Below are 15,123 nucleotides of genomic sequence, written 5' to 3'. Positions count from 1 at the left end.
GGGACAGCAAGCTGAAATGCCCTTGAGAAGATCAACTAGAGTGTCTAAACCACCTGAGAGATTTGTTCCACGGGCAGACTATGTGATGCTTACTCATTGCGGGGAGCCTTCTTGCTATAGGGAGGCTATACAAAAAGGGGTCCTATATACAAAGGTTTAGGTGGATCAACTTCAAGGCTATTTTGGTCAGATACAAATCTAGCATGGTCTACAAATAATAGAAGCTGTATATCAAATCAGGGCATTATTTAGCACACATGGGTTCTGAGCGTCCAGCCAAGATGACTTTGAATACTTTAAAATGAAGGGAAGGACTGCATCTTTATTCAACTTTATGTTGATGGCCTTGTTATTAAGGGGAGAATGAATCTACAATGAAACATGCTTTCATTGAAAATTCGACATAAGAAGCTTGGGATTTTTACAGTCTTGGAGGCATCAAAATAGCACCTTCATATGCCAACGGAAGTATGCTGACAAGCTTTCTCAACATGCTTAATATGCATGACAACAAATCTACCATGACTCCCATGGGACCAAATCTGAAATTCACCTTGGATGATGATTGAACCAATAATGAACCCAACATTTGGTGGGTTCTCTCATCTACTTGCCAATCACAAAGGCTAACAATTTTATGCGGTTGGGACACTTGCACAATTTGCAAGAACAAATGACTGTAGAATGAGAAATCTGACATTGTCCAGGTAGTTGGTGTGTTCACTCATTTACTTGTCCGAGACACTTGCACAAATTATGCAAACGCTTAATAGGTGCATTGGTTGGCTTCTAAAAGTCCTTAGATACATCCAAGGGACCAAGATTTATGGAATTGAAATACTCACGAGAATCCCCAAGTCTTTCAATCAATATGGCAGATGAGCAGATAGGAATGGCCTTTAACAGAAGAGCATCAAAAGTGATCTGGAATATATATAAAGCAATATATCCTTGACAGAGGCCGAATATAGAGCTATTATTATACATGGTTGAGGATTTTCAATGACTAAATTGGGTTCTTTGATTCATCAATACCAAAACCATTCACTATGATAATACTTCAGCTCAAGCTTTGGTCCATTGAGAGAATTTCATCAGATAATGTTGTCAGCAATAACAGGGTGGCATAAACCTTGATAACGTATTTCAAAATCAAAATCTTGCATTAATTCTACCCATCTAGCCTTCCGTCCCCTCAATTCAGACCCATCACACACATACTGGATAAACCTTAAAAGTCATATTCAGCTTGGACATATCGAGGGCTTTGAGCTTGCCTACGATATCGTAATCTTCCTCCTTCAGAAACTCTTTCTTGAAGACCCCTTCGAATTCTATCCATGTTGCAGGCTTGAGTCGGAGTTTCTTCCACCATAATAAGCCTTTCCTGACATAAACCCTACTGCAAGCTATTTTCTTGTCATCCAGGTAAGGGTGAAACCGGAAGTGTACTTGCCACTTGTGCAACCAAGTGTCAACAACCTCCTTGGTACGAGACTTCTGATCTCTGGGAAAAGGATCTGGAGTGATGTTCATACCTAACACTGAAGCCATGGCATCCACATGCGTGAGCGCCTAAACAGTGCTAGTCGAAAGTGTGAGTGTAGTCTAAATCTCTTAGAGTTGCTGTGTCAACCCCGTTTGATTCGTGTTAACCTCCCCAATCATCGTAGAGACCCTGGTCATCCTTCGCATGGTAGTTCATATCCCGGTCTCCCATTGCAAGCTCAAGGTCTACAGAATCAGCCATAACTGAATCAAATCTGATAAAGAAAATGGACTAAGAGGAGAAGGAACAAGTGGTCTCGAAACTGGGAGGCTGGAACAGAGAGAAAAGCTGATGAAACAGAGGGGGATGAGAGAAAGAGGCTGGCTGGACGAAAGGAGAAGGGGCTGGTGGAGGCTGTCAATCCAGGAGCCAAGCCCCTTGTTGACCCGTATGGAGGTCTATAGCAGGCGGAACCAAAGTGTCAAATCGGGAAGGGGATTTGGAGGGGTAGAGGCTTGCGCACAAATCTGCCCATAGGGGAGGAGCTGCTGCTGCGATAAGGTTGAGAGTGGGGAGCGATGCCTTTAGAGGGCTCAGCCTCTAAGAAAGCGCCCCCTCCTAACTTGGAGGGGTAGTGCTTTTTTTAGCATCCAGCCCCCCCCCCCCCCGAATTAACACAGCCTTGCCTGCGGCTTGTATCACAATCTTAGATCTAATTCTCTCATTCGTATCGCGGGAGTAGCACCATGTCTATCCTCCTAGCCATATCTCATTGAGGCTAACAAGCAAGCAGAGATCTTCGTTCCAAATTCCACGCGAATAATAATCTTCTCTCTCTCTCTAACCTCAACAAGCCCCAATTCCCTAGATAGATCTAGATGCCACATGTCATCCATATAGAGCATTGCTAATGTAACATTCCACCCCTCTCTTGGGATGCATTAATTCCTTTGCCCTAGGCACAATCATTGCACTAGGCCCTTGGCCTTAGATCTACCTAGTCTGGTGCTATCAGCCCACACCTAGGACCTTGACATTGAATCCCTCCCGATCATTTACATGAAGCGCAAACACATATATTACAGAGATAGATCCTTTAAAGGGAAATGTCGACTGATTCTTCCGAGGTCATGCTACCTCGGCTAGAGCGTAACAATCCTTCCCTCTTCAGACATCAGCGTCCTCGATGATAAAATCTGGGAACACTCTCCGCAACTGATATACGAATTCCCAGGTAGCTTCGGATAGAGGCTGACCATGCCATGCAACCAACACCGTGGTATCTTCCGATTTCGTATTTGCATTGTTCCTCGGTCCAGGATTCTTGTTGGTTTGTGCCTTGCAATATCCTCTATCTCCTGAAACAAAACCACACCTTCGATTAGTGAGTCACCACTATGTAAAAATTTCTTTAAGCGCGAAACATGAAAAACCAGGTGCACCTTACACCCTTGTGGCAATTCTAATTTATAGGCTACACTGCCTATTCTCTTTAGAATTAACCACGGCCCACAGTATCGAGGTGATAACTTAGCACACTCTCCTGAAGTCAGTGACTTCGAGTGCAAAGGAACTCTGAGAAAAACTTTTTCTCCTTCCTTAAATACTCTTATAGACCGGTTTTCATCCGCATACACCTTGGCTCTATCCATAGCCTGGCGGATATTAGCTCTCGCAAGTGCTAGCATCTCGTGCATCTGAACCACAAAGTTCGCGGCACTAGGCACTTTCTGAGGTACTCCAACTATAGTTGGATTGGTTGGTCTATAACCATAGTTCAGCTCAAACGGACTGAACCCGATAGAGGAATGTTTTCTATCATTGTAGGCAAACTCCAACAATGGCAACCACTTGTCCCACGTATGTTGCCTCAATGACACATATGCCCTCAGCATATCCTCTAAAGTCTGGTTGACTCTCTCCGTCTGACCATCCGTCTCAGGATGATCCCCACTACTCATTCCCAACTCAATCCTTAGTGTCTCAAATACCGCCGTCCAAAAATGACCGATAAATCTGACATCCCTGTCTGACACTATGGATCTAGGCAATCCATGCAGACGAAATATATGTCTAATGAACAAATCCGCTACTTGCGGGGCACTAACAGACTCTCTAGTCGGAATGAAGTGAGCCATCTTGGTTAGACGAACAACCACCACAAGGATAGAATCATACCCTCCTTGTGTCATAGGCAGCCCTACAATAAAGTCCATGGAAATGCTCTCCCACTTACTTAGTGGTATTTCCAAGGGCTATAAAAATCCGGGTGGCTTCACCCGCTCGGCCTTGCTTACCTGACACGAGAAACATCATGTCACATATTCATGAATATGCTTTTTCATCTTTGGCCAAAAGAAATCTCATTTCACGAGATCATATGTCTTCTCGACCCCTGGATGTCCCGCACATGGGCTATCATGGCATTGTCGAATGACTCTCTGCTTGAGATCATTTTAACTAGGTACTATAACCTTGCCATTTCTTTTCAACATACCATCCCTTATGGTATATCTTGCATAAGTTTGGCCTTTTCTGGATGCCAAGTCATCCTTTTCACTTTCCCCGGGTTTTAACACATGAGCCTTAGGCCATAAGCTCTGAACAAACTCGTCCACCTTTTGAGTTTCTCTGATCTCGGTCATTAGAGCACTCTCTAATACCATGAAACTCAGGTTGTGCATAATGCGAGACAATGCATCAACCACCTTGTTATCTTTTCCTCTTCGCTACCGAATCGTTAGATTAAACTCCTGCATGAGCTCAGCCCACCTAGCTTGGCGGCCCCTCAAGTCAGGCTGTTTACAAAAATGTTTCAGAGTATCATGATCCACATCCACATAAAACTCTGAACCATACGAGTAATGTCTCCATGTTTTCAAAGCATGGATAACAGCATACAACTCCAATTCATGAGTTGGCCAATTCCTTTGAGAGGGAGAAAGCTTCTTGCTTTCAAAGGCTACTGGCCTTCCCTCTTGAAAGAGGACTGCTCCTACCGCAATGCCACTTGCATCGGTTTCTAGGAACAACGGTTTCTGGGGATCAACTATTTTTAACACCGGTCCTGAGACCACAGCTTGTTTTATGGTGTTAAAACTTTCTTGTTGATTCTGTCCCCAAATAAAAGGTACTTTATCTGAGGTCAGATCAGTCAATGGCGATACTATTCCGGAATATCCTTTGATATGCCTTCTATAAAACTGGACAAATCCCAAAAATGATCGCAACACGGTCAGACTCTGAGGGATTGGCCAAGTTAGTATCGCAGCCACTTTCTTTGGATCCATTTCTACCCCCTCTGGAGTAATTATGAACCCTAAATATTCAAGCCTAACCATACACAGTATAGTTTTCTTTTTATTTACATAAAGACTGGCTTTCCTCAAAGTACTGAACACTACTCTTAAGTGTTCACGATGCTCAGTAATACTTTTACTGAATATCAGGATATCGTCAATAAAATGTACTACGAACTTTCCGATATACGGACGTAGTAAATCGTTCATAAGCATGACGAAGGTCGCTAGGGCATTGGTAAGTCCGAAGGGCATTACCAAAAACTCATAATGACCAAACCTGCTCCTGAAAGCGGTTTTATGCACATCCTCGGCTCTAATCCGGATTTGATGGTAGCCACAGTTAAGATCTATCTTAGTGAAAATCACGGCTCCATGTAATGCATCTAGCAAATCATCAATCCGAGCCATCGGATACCTGTGCTTAACAGTGATATTATTCAATGCTCTATAATCTATACAGAGGCGAAACGTATCATCCTTTTTCTTCTTCAATATCACTAGCGAAGCAAAAGTTGAGAAACTTGGTTGAATCTGCCCCAACTTGAGGTATTCTTCCAGTTGTCTACGCACCTCCGCCTCTTCAGTAAAACTCATTCTATAGGGAGGTCTATTTACAGGTTCTGCCCCCAGGATCAGTTCAATCTCATGTTGAACTTTCTGCTCTAGAGGTAACCCATAAGGTAGTTCATCCCTAAAACATTCAGAGAACTCCTCTGTTATAAGATTAGCCAGCTTGGCCATCTCACCACTTTGTGTAACATCAGTGCTAGCTGAAGAATCATCAACCGGCTCTATCGATGCTGTGCAAAGGAATAAAAACTCTACTTGAGCTTTTCGGATTTCCATCACGGAAACCAACGGTCCCTGAGGTATATCCTTCTCACCTCGCAAGACATAAAGCACATCATTCATCTTGAATTGATATACGTGCTTTTTCCAATCAATGGCTGGATTCTTCTTAGAATGCCACGCCATACCCAAGGCTATATCTGCATGAGCAAGCTTGGTCATTTCAAAATCAAGCTTCTCAGTATAGTTCTGAATCCGAAGCTCCAACTAGGTAACCCTTTGGTCCCATACTTCAGTTGAACTTCCATCTACCATTCTGACTGTATACGCATAGTCAGATGGGCTTGTTTTTAATTTCAGCCTCTTCACGAGCTTGGAGTTAATCACATTGTGAGTTGACACCGAGTCAAACAACACAATGACATCATGATTGGCCACTTGCCCTTTCATTTTAATTAACTCCGTATCATTAAAGGTTGTATACCCCGTTGCTGCGGGCTTAGATAGGATGTTATCAGGTGCACTCGTCACTAACTTAGCAACAGATACACATAACAAACAAGGTACTAACCTCTGAGAAGATCCCGCTAGCTGAATCTGCATCTCTTCCGCTCTGGGACTTCCCTGCATCTCCACGTCGCACTCTGAGATCACCATCTTAGCCATCCGATGATCTTTGTTACGTGGACAATCTTTCCACTGGTGAGGTTGAAGGCAACCAAAACATAAGCCTTCTCTCCTCGCTTTTTCCCTTTATTCTGGGTTCAAGGGCGACTTAGACCAAGCCCGGGCTGCCATTGGGGTTACTTTCCTCTTCACTCCAATGGTGGTACTTGGTTTAGGAGTTTCAGCCAGTCTCGCCTGCTTGGCTTGACCACTCGGCTGCGAACCACTCCCTCTACTAGCCCACTTCTTCTTAAACCCAGATTTCTTCGGATACCCATACTGGGTTCCGACCTGTGCAAACCCACTTGGCTTGCTGCCCTTGGCATCCTCGTAGTTCAGGGCTATAGCTATTGCATCATCATGCGTACTTAGCCCGAACTTCCATTTTTATTCGATCATTCAATCCAAATATGAAATTTTTCACTTGGATTGATTGAGGCAGGGGTTCGCAAACCTTCATTACACTCTCTCGAAACTTATCAGTGTATTCTGCCACTGATAAATTTCTCTGACGAAGGTTCCTATATTGATCCCAAGCTCGGGATGCTTCATCAGGAGGTAAGAAGTGTTTCCTGAACTCTCTTTTAAACCCCTCCCAGGTAGTGGATGCTATCCCATCTTTTGTTGTTTAATCCACCACCGATCCGCTGCCTCACTAAACATATGGGTGGCCTCGCGGATCTTTTTGATGTCATTTCTGATTTCACAAATGGCGAACGCCTCGTCCCATTTGTCTAACCAGGTCTCAATGACATCGGAGCTACGGTCGTTCATCCGACCATAATACTTTTCCGGTCTGTAATTTGCAATATTTGGCACTTTAGCCTTCCTAGGCTCGACCGTATGAACGCTAAACTCCGGTTCCATTGGAGCCTTTCCCTTCTCCTCTCGAGAAGGTCTGGCAGACATACTATGTATCGCTCTCCTGAGCTCGGACTGCCCTGCATTGGCCTGTAATTGCTGCGCTAACAACTGTTACAAGGCATCCTCCAGCAATGCAATCCTGCCAGCTAAAGTATGAGCTACTGGGCGCGATCCCTGCTGGGTCGGTCGGACTCCTGATTCACCAGGGTCCCTCCTGGAAGCCCCTTCTTCTGCCTCCATTCCGTTCAATGGGTGGTTTGTTTTGTTTTGATTTGGGATTTTTTTTTATTTTTTTTTAACACCACTTGCAAACTGTATTTACAAGCTGATACAATTCAGTGTACTAACAGTCTGACACAATTCCCTATACTAGGGAATTCCTGCAATCCCACATTCACACTGATCAAGCATTTAATACAGGCATATATCACAGATGGCGCTTTTCCCTATACTAGGGAAATTCCTGCAATTTGACTCCGACTGAAGCACGCGGGCATATGCACATGCATAATCTGTCCCTGCTACAACATTGAAGCCTCATGCATGCTGATCATTCGCATTATCCTGTCTATGGAAGTAGCGATCACCCTACTAAATCGAGAAGGCAAAAAAAAAAAAAACACGAAACTAATGGAGATCAAAGAAAGCTCCCTGGTCAAGTCCTGCGCCTCTGCGCTCAATCGGTGTCCCAGACTGTCGCTGGATCGTAGTCTTAGTCACTAGTTATGAGCAGGGTGCTCGGAGCTGGAGAACTCGGAGTACACGTGTGCCAAATCAAATAACCACGGGTTAGCCAGCCTGCTCGCGCCAACCCTGCGTCCCAAATCCTAGTGTACGTGCCAAATAATCTTCCCGTTCACGACTACTGCTATCCGTTCCAGCAGCACTCCAAGCCTGTCGTCGATCACGTGAAGGACCCAGCAATTATCAATCATGTGCTCCACGCTATCATCCGCTGCGTCGTTGCAGTCTGCCACGTAACATGTCGAAGGCGAATCGCCTTTCCCTTGGGCTTCGTATTTATCTGGTCAACCACCAAGTACCGATGTCGAAGGACTATCCATGAACCTTCCGCTCCAACACAGCTTCACCGCCTGCGTGTCCCGCTCCTAATTCAAGGACGTCGCAAGTTACCAGTCGCTGCCTTACGGGACCCCCAAACTCCAGCCATGAAACAGAAGCCTCCGTCCGTCGTAGACAACATCCGAATTCGTCAAAGGCCCATATGGGATCTCCGTCAAGGTAGTCCATGCCAAACGATACGTAGGCCAATTGTCCGTCGTCACCACGTTGCACCAACAGTCAATCCGTCGATTTGGCACTGAGGTCGTTCGACGATCCCACTTCCATCTCCTTCGTAGCCTCAGCTCTGATACCAATTATCACAATCTTAGATCTTATTCTTTCATTCGTATCACGGGAGTAGCACCATGTCTATCCTCCCAGCCATATCTCGTTGAGGCTAACAAGCAAGCAGAGATCTTCGTTCCAAATTCCACGTGAATAATAATCTTCTCTCTCTCTCTAGCCTCAACAAGCCCCAATTGCCTAGATAGATCTAGATGCCACATGTCATCCATATAGAGCCTTGCTAATGTAACATTCCACCCCTCTCTTGGGATGCATTAATTCCTTTGCCCCTAGGCACAATCATTGCACTAGGGCCTTGGCCTTAGATCTACCTAGTCTGGTGCTATCAGCCCTCACCTAGGACCTTGACATTCAATCCCTCCCGATCATTTACATGAAGCGCAAACACATATATAACAGAGATAGATCCTTTAAAGGGAAATGTCGACTGATTCTTCCGAGGTCATGCTACCTCGGCTAGAGCGTAACAGCTTGCTACAAGCTATGGTGCACCCCTCGACTCCCTCCTTGGCTGCGAACAGCCCTTGGCACCCTCGTGGTCACTACTCAGCCTGCCGTACCTGGGTTCAACTAAAGCTCCGCCTCAGCCCATCGCTTACCAACGATCATCCCATCGCTTCACTCCTACGAGCGCTTCTCTCCTGCAATCTCTCTCCCCTGCAATTGTTCTCTGTCCCTCCAAGCTACACCTCTCTCTCTCTCTCACCTAACGCCTCAGTTCAACTTTGAATTCACTCACTCTCTGCATTCTCCTACCTTCTTTCCCTAATCTTAACCACTTCCCTTAACCGATGAACCAATCAAGCACTGGGAAAGTAATGAACATGAATTTCGAAATTAGGGCATACCTGGAGAAAAAATTATCCGAATTTCTCGCAACAAATTCACCGAAGCATTGAAAAGCACAGAAAGACACTCATTAAAATTACCTCAGTCCTGTGCTTACACCCCCTACATAAGGCTTATTTTAGTTATTTTGCAGCTTACAGCCTGTGTAAAACTCTACCATAGATTTGAGTGACTGGACCTTTTGGACCTCGATGCTAACTCTTTACATAGCATTTGACCCTTCTTGAGTAGTACAAATCTGTTCTTCACAACTATATTGTGCAATATGTTACTCATTAAAATTATAAAAGCTAGCACACCATCAATGAATAAAAACATTTCATCTCCACGTTAGACCTCCTAAGAGGTTTAAATGTCACCCAAAACTCCTGCACAATTGAAGAATTGAACCTGCTGTGTCAGCAATTAAAAATGATAATGCAATTTCTTGCTGTACCACGTCTGGAAAACCACAAGAATACGTACCTTATGAAAACCATGTATGAAATTCATTTTGAGAGCCAGTATTTATTGACCTTCCATCGTGTATCCAAGATTCCATGGTCACAAAAATGCCTCTAAAGAATGCTCCCTTTCTGGTTCAGAAAGCACAAAAAATATGGATATCCCAATCTTCGCTATTTTGTTAAAAATCATTTATACAAGAGCAAGTACCATCTTCGAAACGATGTATACAATAAGCATCTGCTACTATGATCTCTCTCATTTCAATTTTGGATATTAACTTTGTAGCCATATGGCAGTCAGCACACATTCGAAGATTCTTTGATACTCGGATGGTCGTGCCTGAAGGACTACAAATAAGCCCCAAAGCTATAGCTAATTTCTCACAATGTCCGCACAAAGCTTCTTCCTTGTCAACTTCTGATACTGTATCCATAACTAAATCTACACGTGGTTGGTAACCTTCTTTCCTCATTTGCATGCTTAAAGTTTCAAGCTTGGCATATATATCATCACTTTGTGGGTGTGTTTTGTCTCCCACAACAAAACTATGCACCTGATTACCAATCTCAATAAAGGCCTTTCCTGGTTTCTTCCATCCATTCGCACATCTTCTTAGCTCTTCTACTTCCTCTGCAGCCTCCCACATGCCAGCATAGGAATATGTGTTTCCCATTAGCACATATCCAGCAGCATTTCTACGATCCATCATGACGACGGAGTCAAAAGCTCGTCTTCCTACACACACATTTGAGTGAGTCCTGCATGATGTGAGCAAAGATGTCCATCCCACCACGTTACGTTCAAATGGGATAGTTTCAAGCAAGTCCTCCACCTCATTCAAGTACCCTGCATGGCCAAGTATGTCACCCATAGAGGTATAATGCCTGAGAGTGGGTACAATATCATGGTCATCCCTCATCGACTTAAAGTGTACACATCCTTCATCCACCAATGCAACATGACTGCATGCTGAAAGAAGAGAAAGAAATGTCACGTCATCTGGCTGCAAGCCCTCTCGCTGCATCTCCTCAAAAGATCGGAAGGCTGACAGGTAATCACCATGCTGGGCATGCCCTGAAATCAATGCACTCCATGTCACAACATCTTGCTTTGGCAACCTCTCGAATACTCTACACGTGTCCTCAAGACTCCCACATTTGGCATACATGTCAATAAGGGAGCTACAAACAAAACTATCCAACTCATACCCATTTTCAATTATGTGCCGATGAATTTGCCTGCCCTGCTCTAGGGCTGCTATGCTAGAGCATGCTTTCAGAATGCAAATAAATGTGACTTCATCTGGTTTCACCCCATCCATATTCAACTTTTTGAAAAACTGGACAGCCTCCAGCCCATACCCATGCTGGACAAACCCTCCAATCAGGGCACTCCATGTCACAGCATTTTGTTTGGGCAACCTGTCAGACAGTGCAATTGCATCATTGAAGCTCCCACATTTGGCATACATATCTACTAATGCATTTCCTACATGTAACTCCAATGCAAACCCACTCTCAACGACTTGAGCATGGATCCATCTGCCCTGGTCCAGGGATAAGCTGGAACATGCTTTTAAGATGCAAACAAAGGTCACCTTGTCTGGAAGCAGGCCCTCTTGTTGCATTTGGTCAAAGAGCTGCAATGCCTCCTGACCGCTCCCATGCTCAGCATACCCTGCAATCAATGCACTCCAAGTGACTACATTTCGCTTGGGCATTCTATCAAACAGTATTTGTGCACGCTCAGGACTTTTGCATTTCCCATACATGTCAATGAGGGTGCTGCCAACAAACTCTTCCAGTTCTGCACCACTTTCAAGGATGTAGGCATGAACTTGTCTGCCCTGATCTAGGGCAGCTGTGCTGGAACAAGCTTTCAATACATGAACAAGGGTAATCACATTTGGCTTGATGCTCTTGCGTTGCATTCTCTCAAAATATTTGAGAGCTTCTTGACCATGGCCATGTTGGGTATAGCCTGCTATCAATGCACTCCACGCTACAACATCTCGCCTGGGCAGTGTGTCAAAAACAGTCTTTGCCTCCTGAAGGCTTCCACATTTGGCATACATGTCAACGAGGGTGTTGCCAAGACATATATCCCATTCCAGCCCACTTTCAATAGCCTGCGTGTGAATTTGCCTACCCTGCTGCAAGGCTGATATGTTGGAACATGCTTTTAAGCTGCAAAGTAATGTGACCTGATCTGGTTGCACCCCATCCTGCTGCATTTCCGTGAAAAGCTGTAGAGCGTTCTCTCCATCACCCTGCAAGACATATCCTGATATCAATGCGCTCCAACTAATAGTGTTCCGCTTTGGCAATTTGTTGAACAGCATGCATGCATTTTCCAGGCTCCCACATTTGGAGTACATATCGACAAGGGTGCTACTGACATATTCATCAGACTCAAATCCATTTTCGATGGAGTGAGCATGTATTACTTTGCCCTCACCTAACGATGCTATACTGGAACATGCTTTCAACGCTGCAACAAAAACTGGTCCATCTGGTTCTATATACGAATAGTGCATTTGTCTATACAGCTCGATAGCTGTCTGATTCTGTCCAAGCTTGGTATGTGCTGAAATAATAGCACTCCATGAATACACATTTGGATTAGGCAGTCTTCTAAATACTTGTTTTGCTTCAGTTAAGCTCTCCAAAAGTGCAAACATGCGGATTAGATGGCTCCCCAAAAAGGCATCTGACTCTAGTCCTCTTCTCACAATGAGGCCATGGATTTCCTTTCCTGCTTCCACGTTTTTCTCATTGATGCATCTTTGAATTAGACTATAAATGATGTCAGTGGATAGATAAATCCTGGGCTCATTAATGTAATTCACAGCCTGAAGTACATCATTTAATCTTACAGAATCATATAATTCTTGGGAAGATTTACAAACAATAGAAGAGTCCAGAAACCAATAGCCTGCTGCAATCCTGCATAGGACACAAGACATTTGGGCGATAACAGTCATGATTCGAAAGCAAATTGTTCTTCTAACGCGCAGACAAGTTTACAATTCGCAGCTTATTTTCAATAGATCTCTGTAACAACAGTTGAAATTCAAATAAGTTTGGAAGTAAACTTAAACTTAGTAGTACATGCTTTATTTATTTGAAATCTTATGCTTGAAGGTACACCTGGCACTCGAAGGGCCATGATCTCCACGACACATTGACGGGTTCACCGCTCTCGCTCCACGAGCAAAATGAGCTTGTCCTTGCTGTAAAGGAACTGGTTCTGCTTGCTCCCAAAGGGAAGTCCAGCAGCCATCATCACACAAGGCTGTGCTTGTGGCACTGTGCACAAATGCCGGGGCTATGCCAATTCTCTGTTACAGTCAGTACATATGACGTGGTTAGCGAACATCAATTAGTCTACTATCACAATGTTAAACTAGGGAGGCAAGAGAAGCTGGAAATGCCCACCTGTTTGAAACTGTCGTTCTGCGATTCTGAAGGATTTGCGAGACAATTCTGCCTTAATCTGCCGGTATCTGTTATGATACCTGCATGCCGAAATCATGACATAACGTTAAATAGGCTTAACAGCTGAATCAGACTCTAGCACCTTTACAATTCACAGTAAAGTATAAACAGGCATGTCTATCTCACCTTTACAACAGCGGTTTGCCGCCACCATTTCCATCCTTCAATGGCTCCGAGAAATCTATGTGTATGAGTGAGTCGAAGAAAGAGGAAGAAGCATTCAGGATTGGGCTACAATGTGACAGAGAAGGAAAGTGCTCCAAATGTCGCCAGTGGCCGGAGGAGGCTGCCAGCTGTATTCCGGACACTTTGCGGCTCGGAAAGTCCGACCACCCTTGGGCCAGTTGTATTCCGGGCACTTTCGCAGCTTAGAAAGTCCGACCGTCGTCCACGTGGAGGGCCGGAGAAAGGTGGTTATATTATTAATTGTAATTGTGGGCGGTCCTTTTGCGTTTTTCGTGCTAATTGAACTTAATTGTCGGTCACTTAGTTTACTTGTGGGCTCGTTAGTTTAGTTGATTCTGTGTTCGGTGCTAGTTGAATTTGATTGTGGGTGCATTAGTTTAGTCGATTTTGTGTTTTGTGCTTATTGGATCTAATTGTGAGCAAGTTAGTTCATTTGTGGGCTGATTAGTCTAGTTAGAATGTGGTACGTTGAAATCGAGGCGCCGTGATCACATTGGATGGTGGAGATTTAATCTCCACCGACCTCAAAACTTTATATCCATTGAATTTACCGTTGTTTGCTGATTCCAATTACCTGTTTGGTTCCATTTGGCTCGTTGGTTTTAGTTGTTTCTCTGCTGGATCTAGGCCACATTATGTACCGCCGCTAGATCAATCATTACTTGATTGGCTCCTATTACTGATGTGCGGGGTACTTGCTGCACCGGATTTATTCGAGCATTTAGGTTGTACCAAAAACCTCCATTTGATGATTTTTTGTACAAATTGCACACCTTAACTAGGATGCTGACTTAGTCACTCACAAACTCTTAAGTTTTTCTTCCAACAATTTCTCCAATTCGTTGGTTTTCTTCTTTGCTTTCTTCTTTTCTGTTTGGATTTCTTTGACTCCTCCTTGCTTGACTTCCTTTTCTTATGCTTCCTCCTCTTCTTTGACTTACTGTCCTCGTCTTCTGAATCACTATCAAATTCATCACTCTCTGATTCTGTTTCATCATCCGTGTCACCGCCAGATTCCTTTGTGTACGAGTCTGACCCACTGTAAGAGTCATCGTCCTTGGATCGACTTTTAAACATCTGCACCTTTGTTTTGCTCTTTTGGTAGCATCCACCTAGCCATTAAAGCCATTCTGGCCATGGATCTCAAATCCGCTCACTGCACTGTGAATTTCTTTTCGTACGTCCCTTGCAGAAGTATTCTCCCAACGTCTCAATTGTGGGTCTTTCCGCCACATCTAACTATGCGTTGAGGCTCCAAAACTTCTGTGCATAGTCTTCCACCATCAAATTCTTCTGAGGGAGCTCTCGCAAGTTCCTATGAATATCTTTTGGTGTTATTAGCTTACGAAACATGTGTAGGAAAGCTATCTTCAGTTCCTCATAGTCTGTAAACTATGCTACGCCATACAGGTTGAACAAGCTCATAGCCTTGTTGCTCAGGCTACTCGCAAACTATTATACTTTTTTGGGATCACCAAACATATGTCAAAGCCACGCACCTGCCTTTGGGTTTCAAACTGTGCCACATGGCTATATGGATCATCCCTTAAATTCCATGAACTTACACTTCATGCTTGCTGCGTTCGGATTCATCTCGGAGGGTCCAACTCAAAAACTTTTAGTGTACCATGTACATTCAAAAGGAGGGACATTTAAATTCAAC

At 44.2% G+C, this 15,123-nt stretch overlaps 1 protein-coding gene across 1 annotated transcript; it reads right to left on the bottom strand.

Moving 5' to 3' along the window:
- Positions 1-9,942: 9,942 nt before the first annotated feature.
- Positions 9,943-13,485, bottom strand: LOC147896180 (pentatricopeptide repeat-containing protein At3g03580-like). The gene is made up of 4 exons (XM_087383207.1): positions 13,401-13,485; positions 13,215-13,294; positions 12,927-13,117; positions 9,943-12,722 (listed from the first exon to the last, which is right to left on the bottom strand). The coding sequence occupies exons 1-4, from the start codon at positions 13,432-13,434 to the stop codon at positions 9,956-9,958; spliced, it is 3,072 nt and encodes a 1,023-aa protein (XP_087239333.1). The 5' UTR covers positions 13,435-13,485; the 3' UTR covers positions 9,943-9,955.
- Positions 13,486-15,123: the final 1,638 nt, after the last annotated feature.

Source organism: Dipteris shenzhenensis, chromosome 12 (genome assembly GCF_047967505.1).
Source record: "Dipteris shenzhenensis isolate YYH24624 ecotype China chromosome 12, Dip_SZ_1.0, whole genome shotgun sequence".
Classification (NCBI taxonomy): Eukaryota; Viridiplantae; Streptophyta; class Polypodiopsida; order Gleicheniales; family Dipteridaceae; genus Dipteris; species Dipteris shenzhenensis.
Note: the sequence above shows the minus strand (reverse complement) of the source record. Positions and strands in the feature narration are given on the sequence as shown.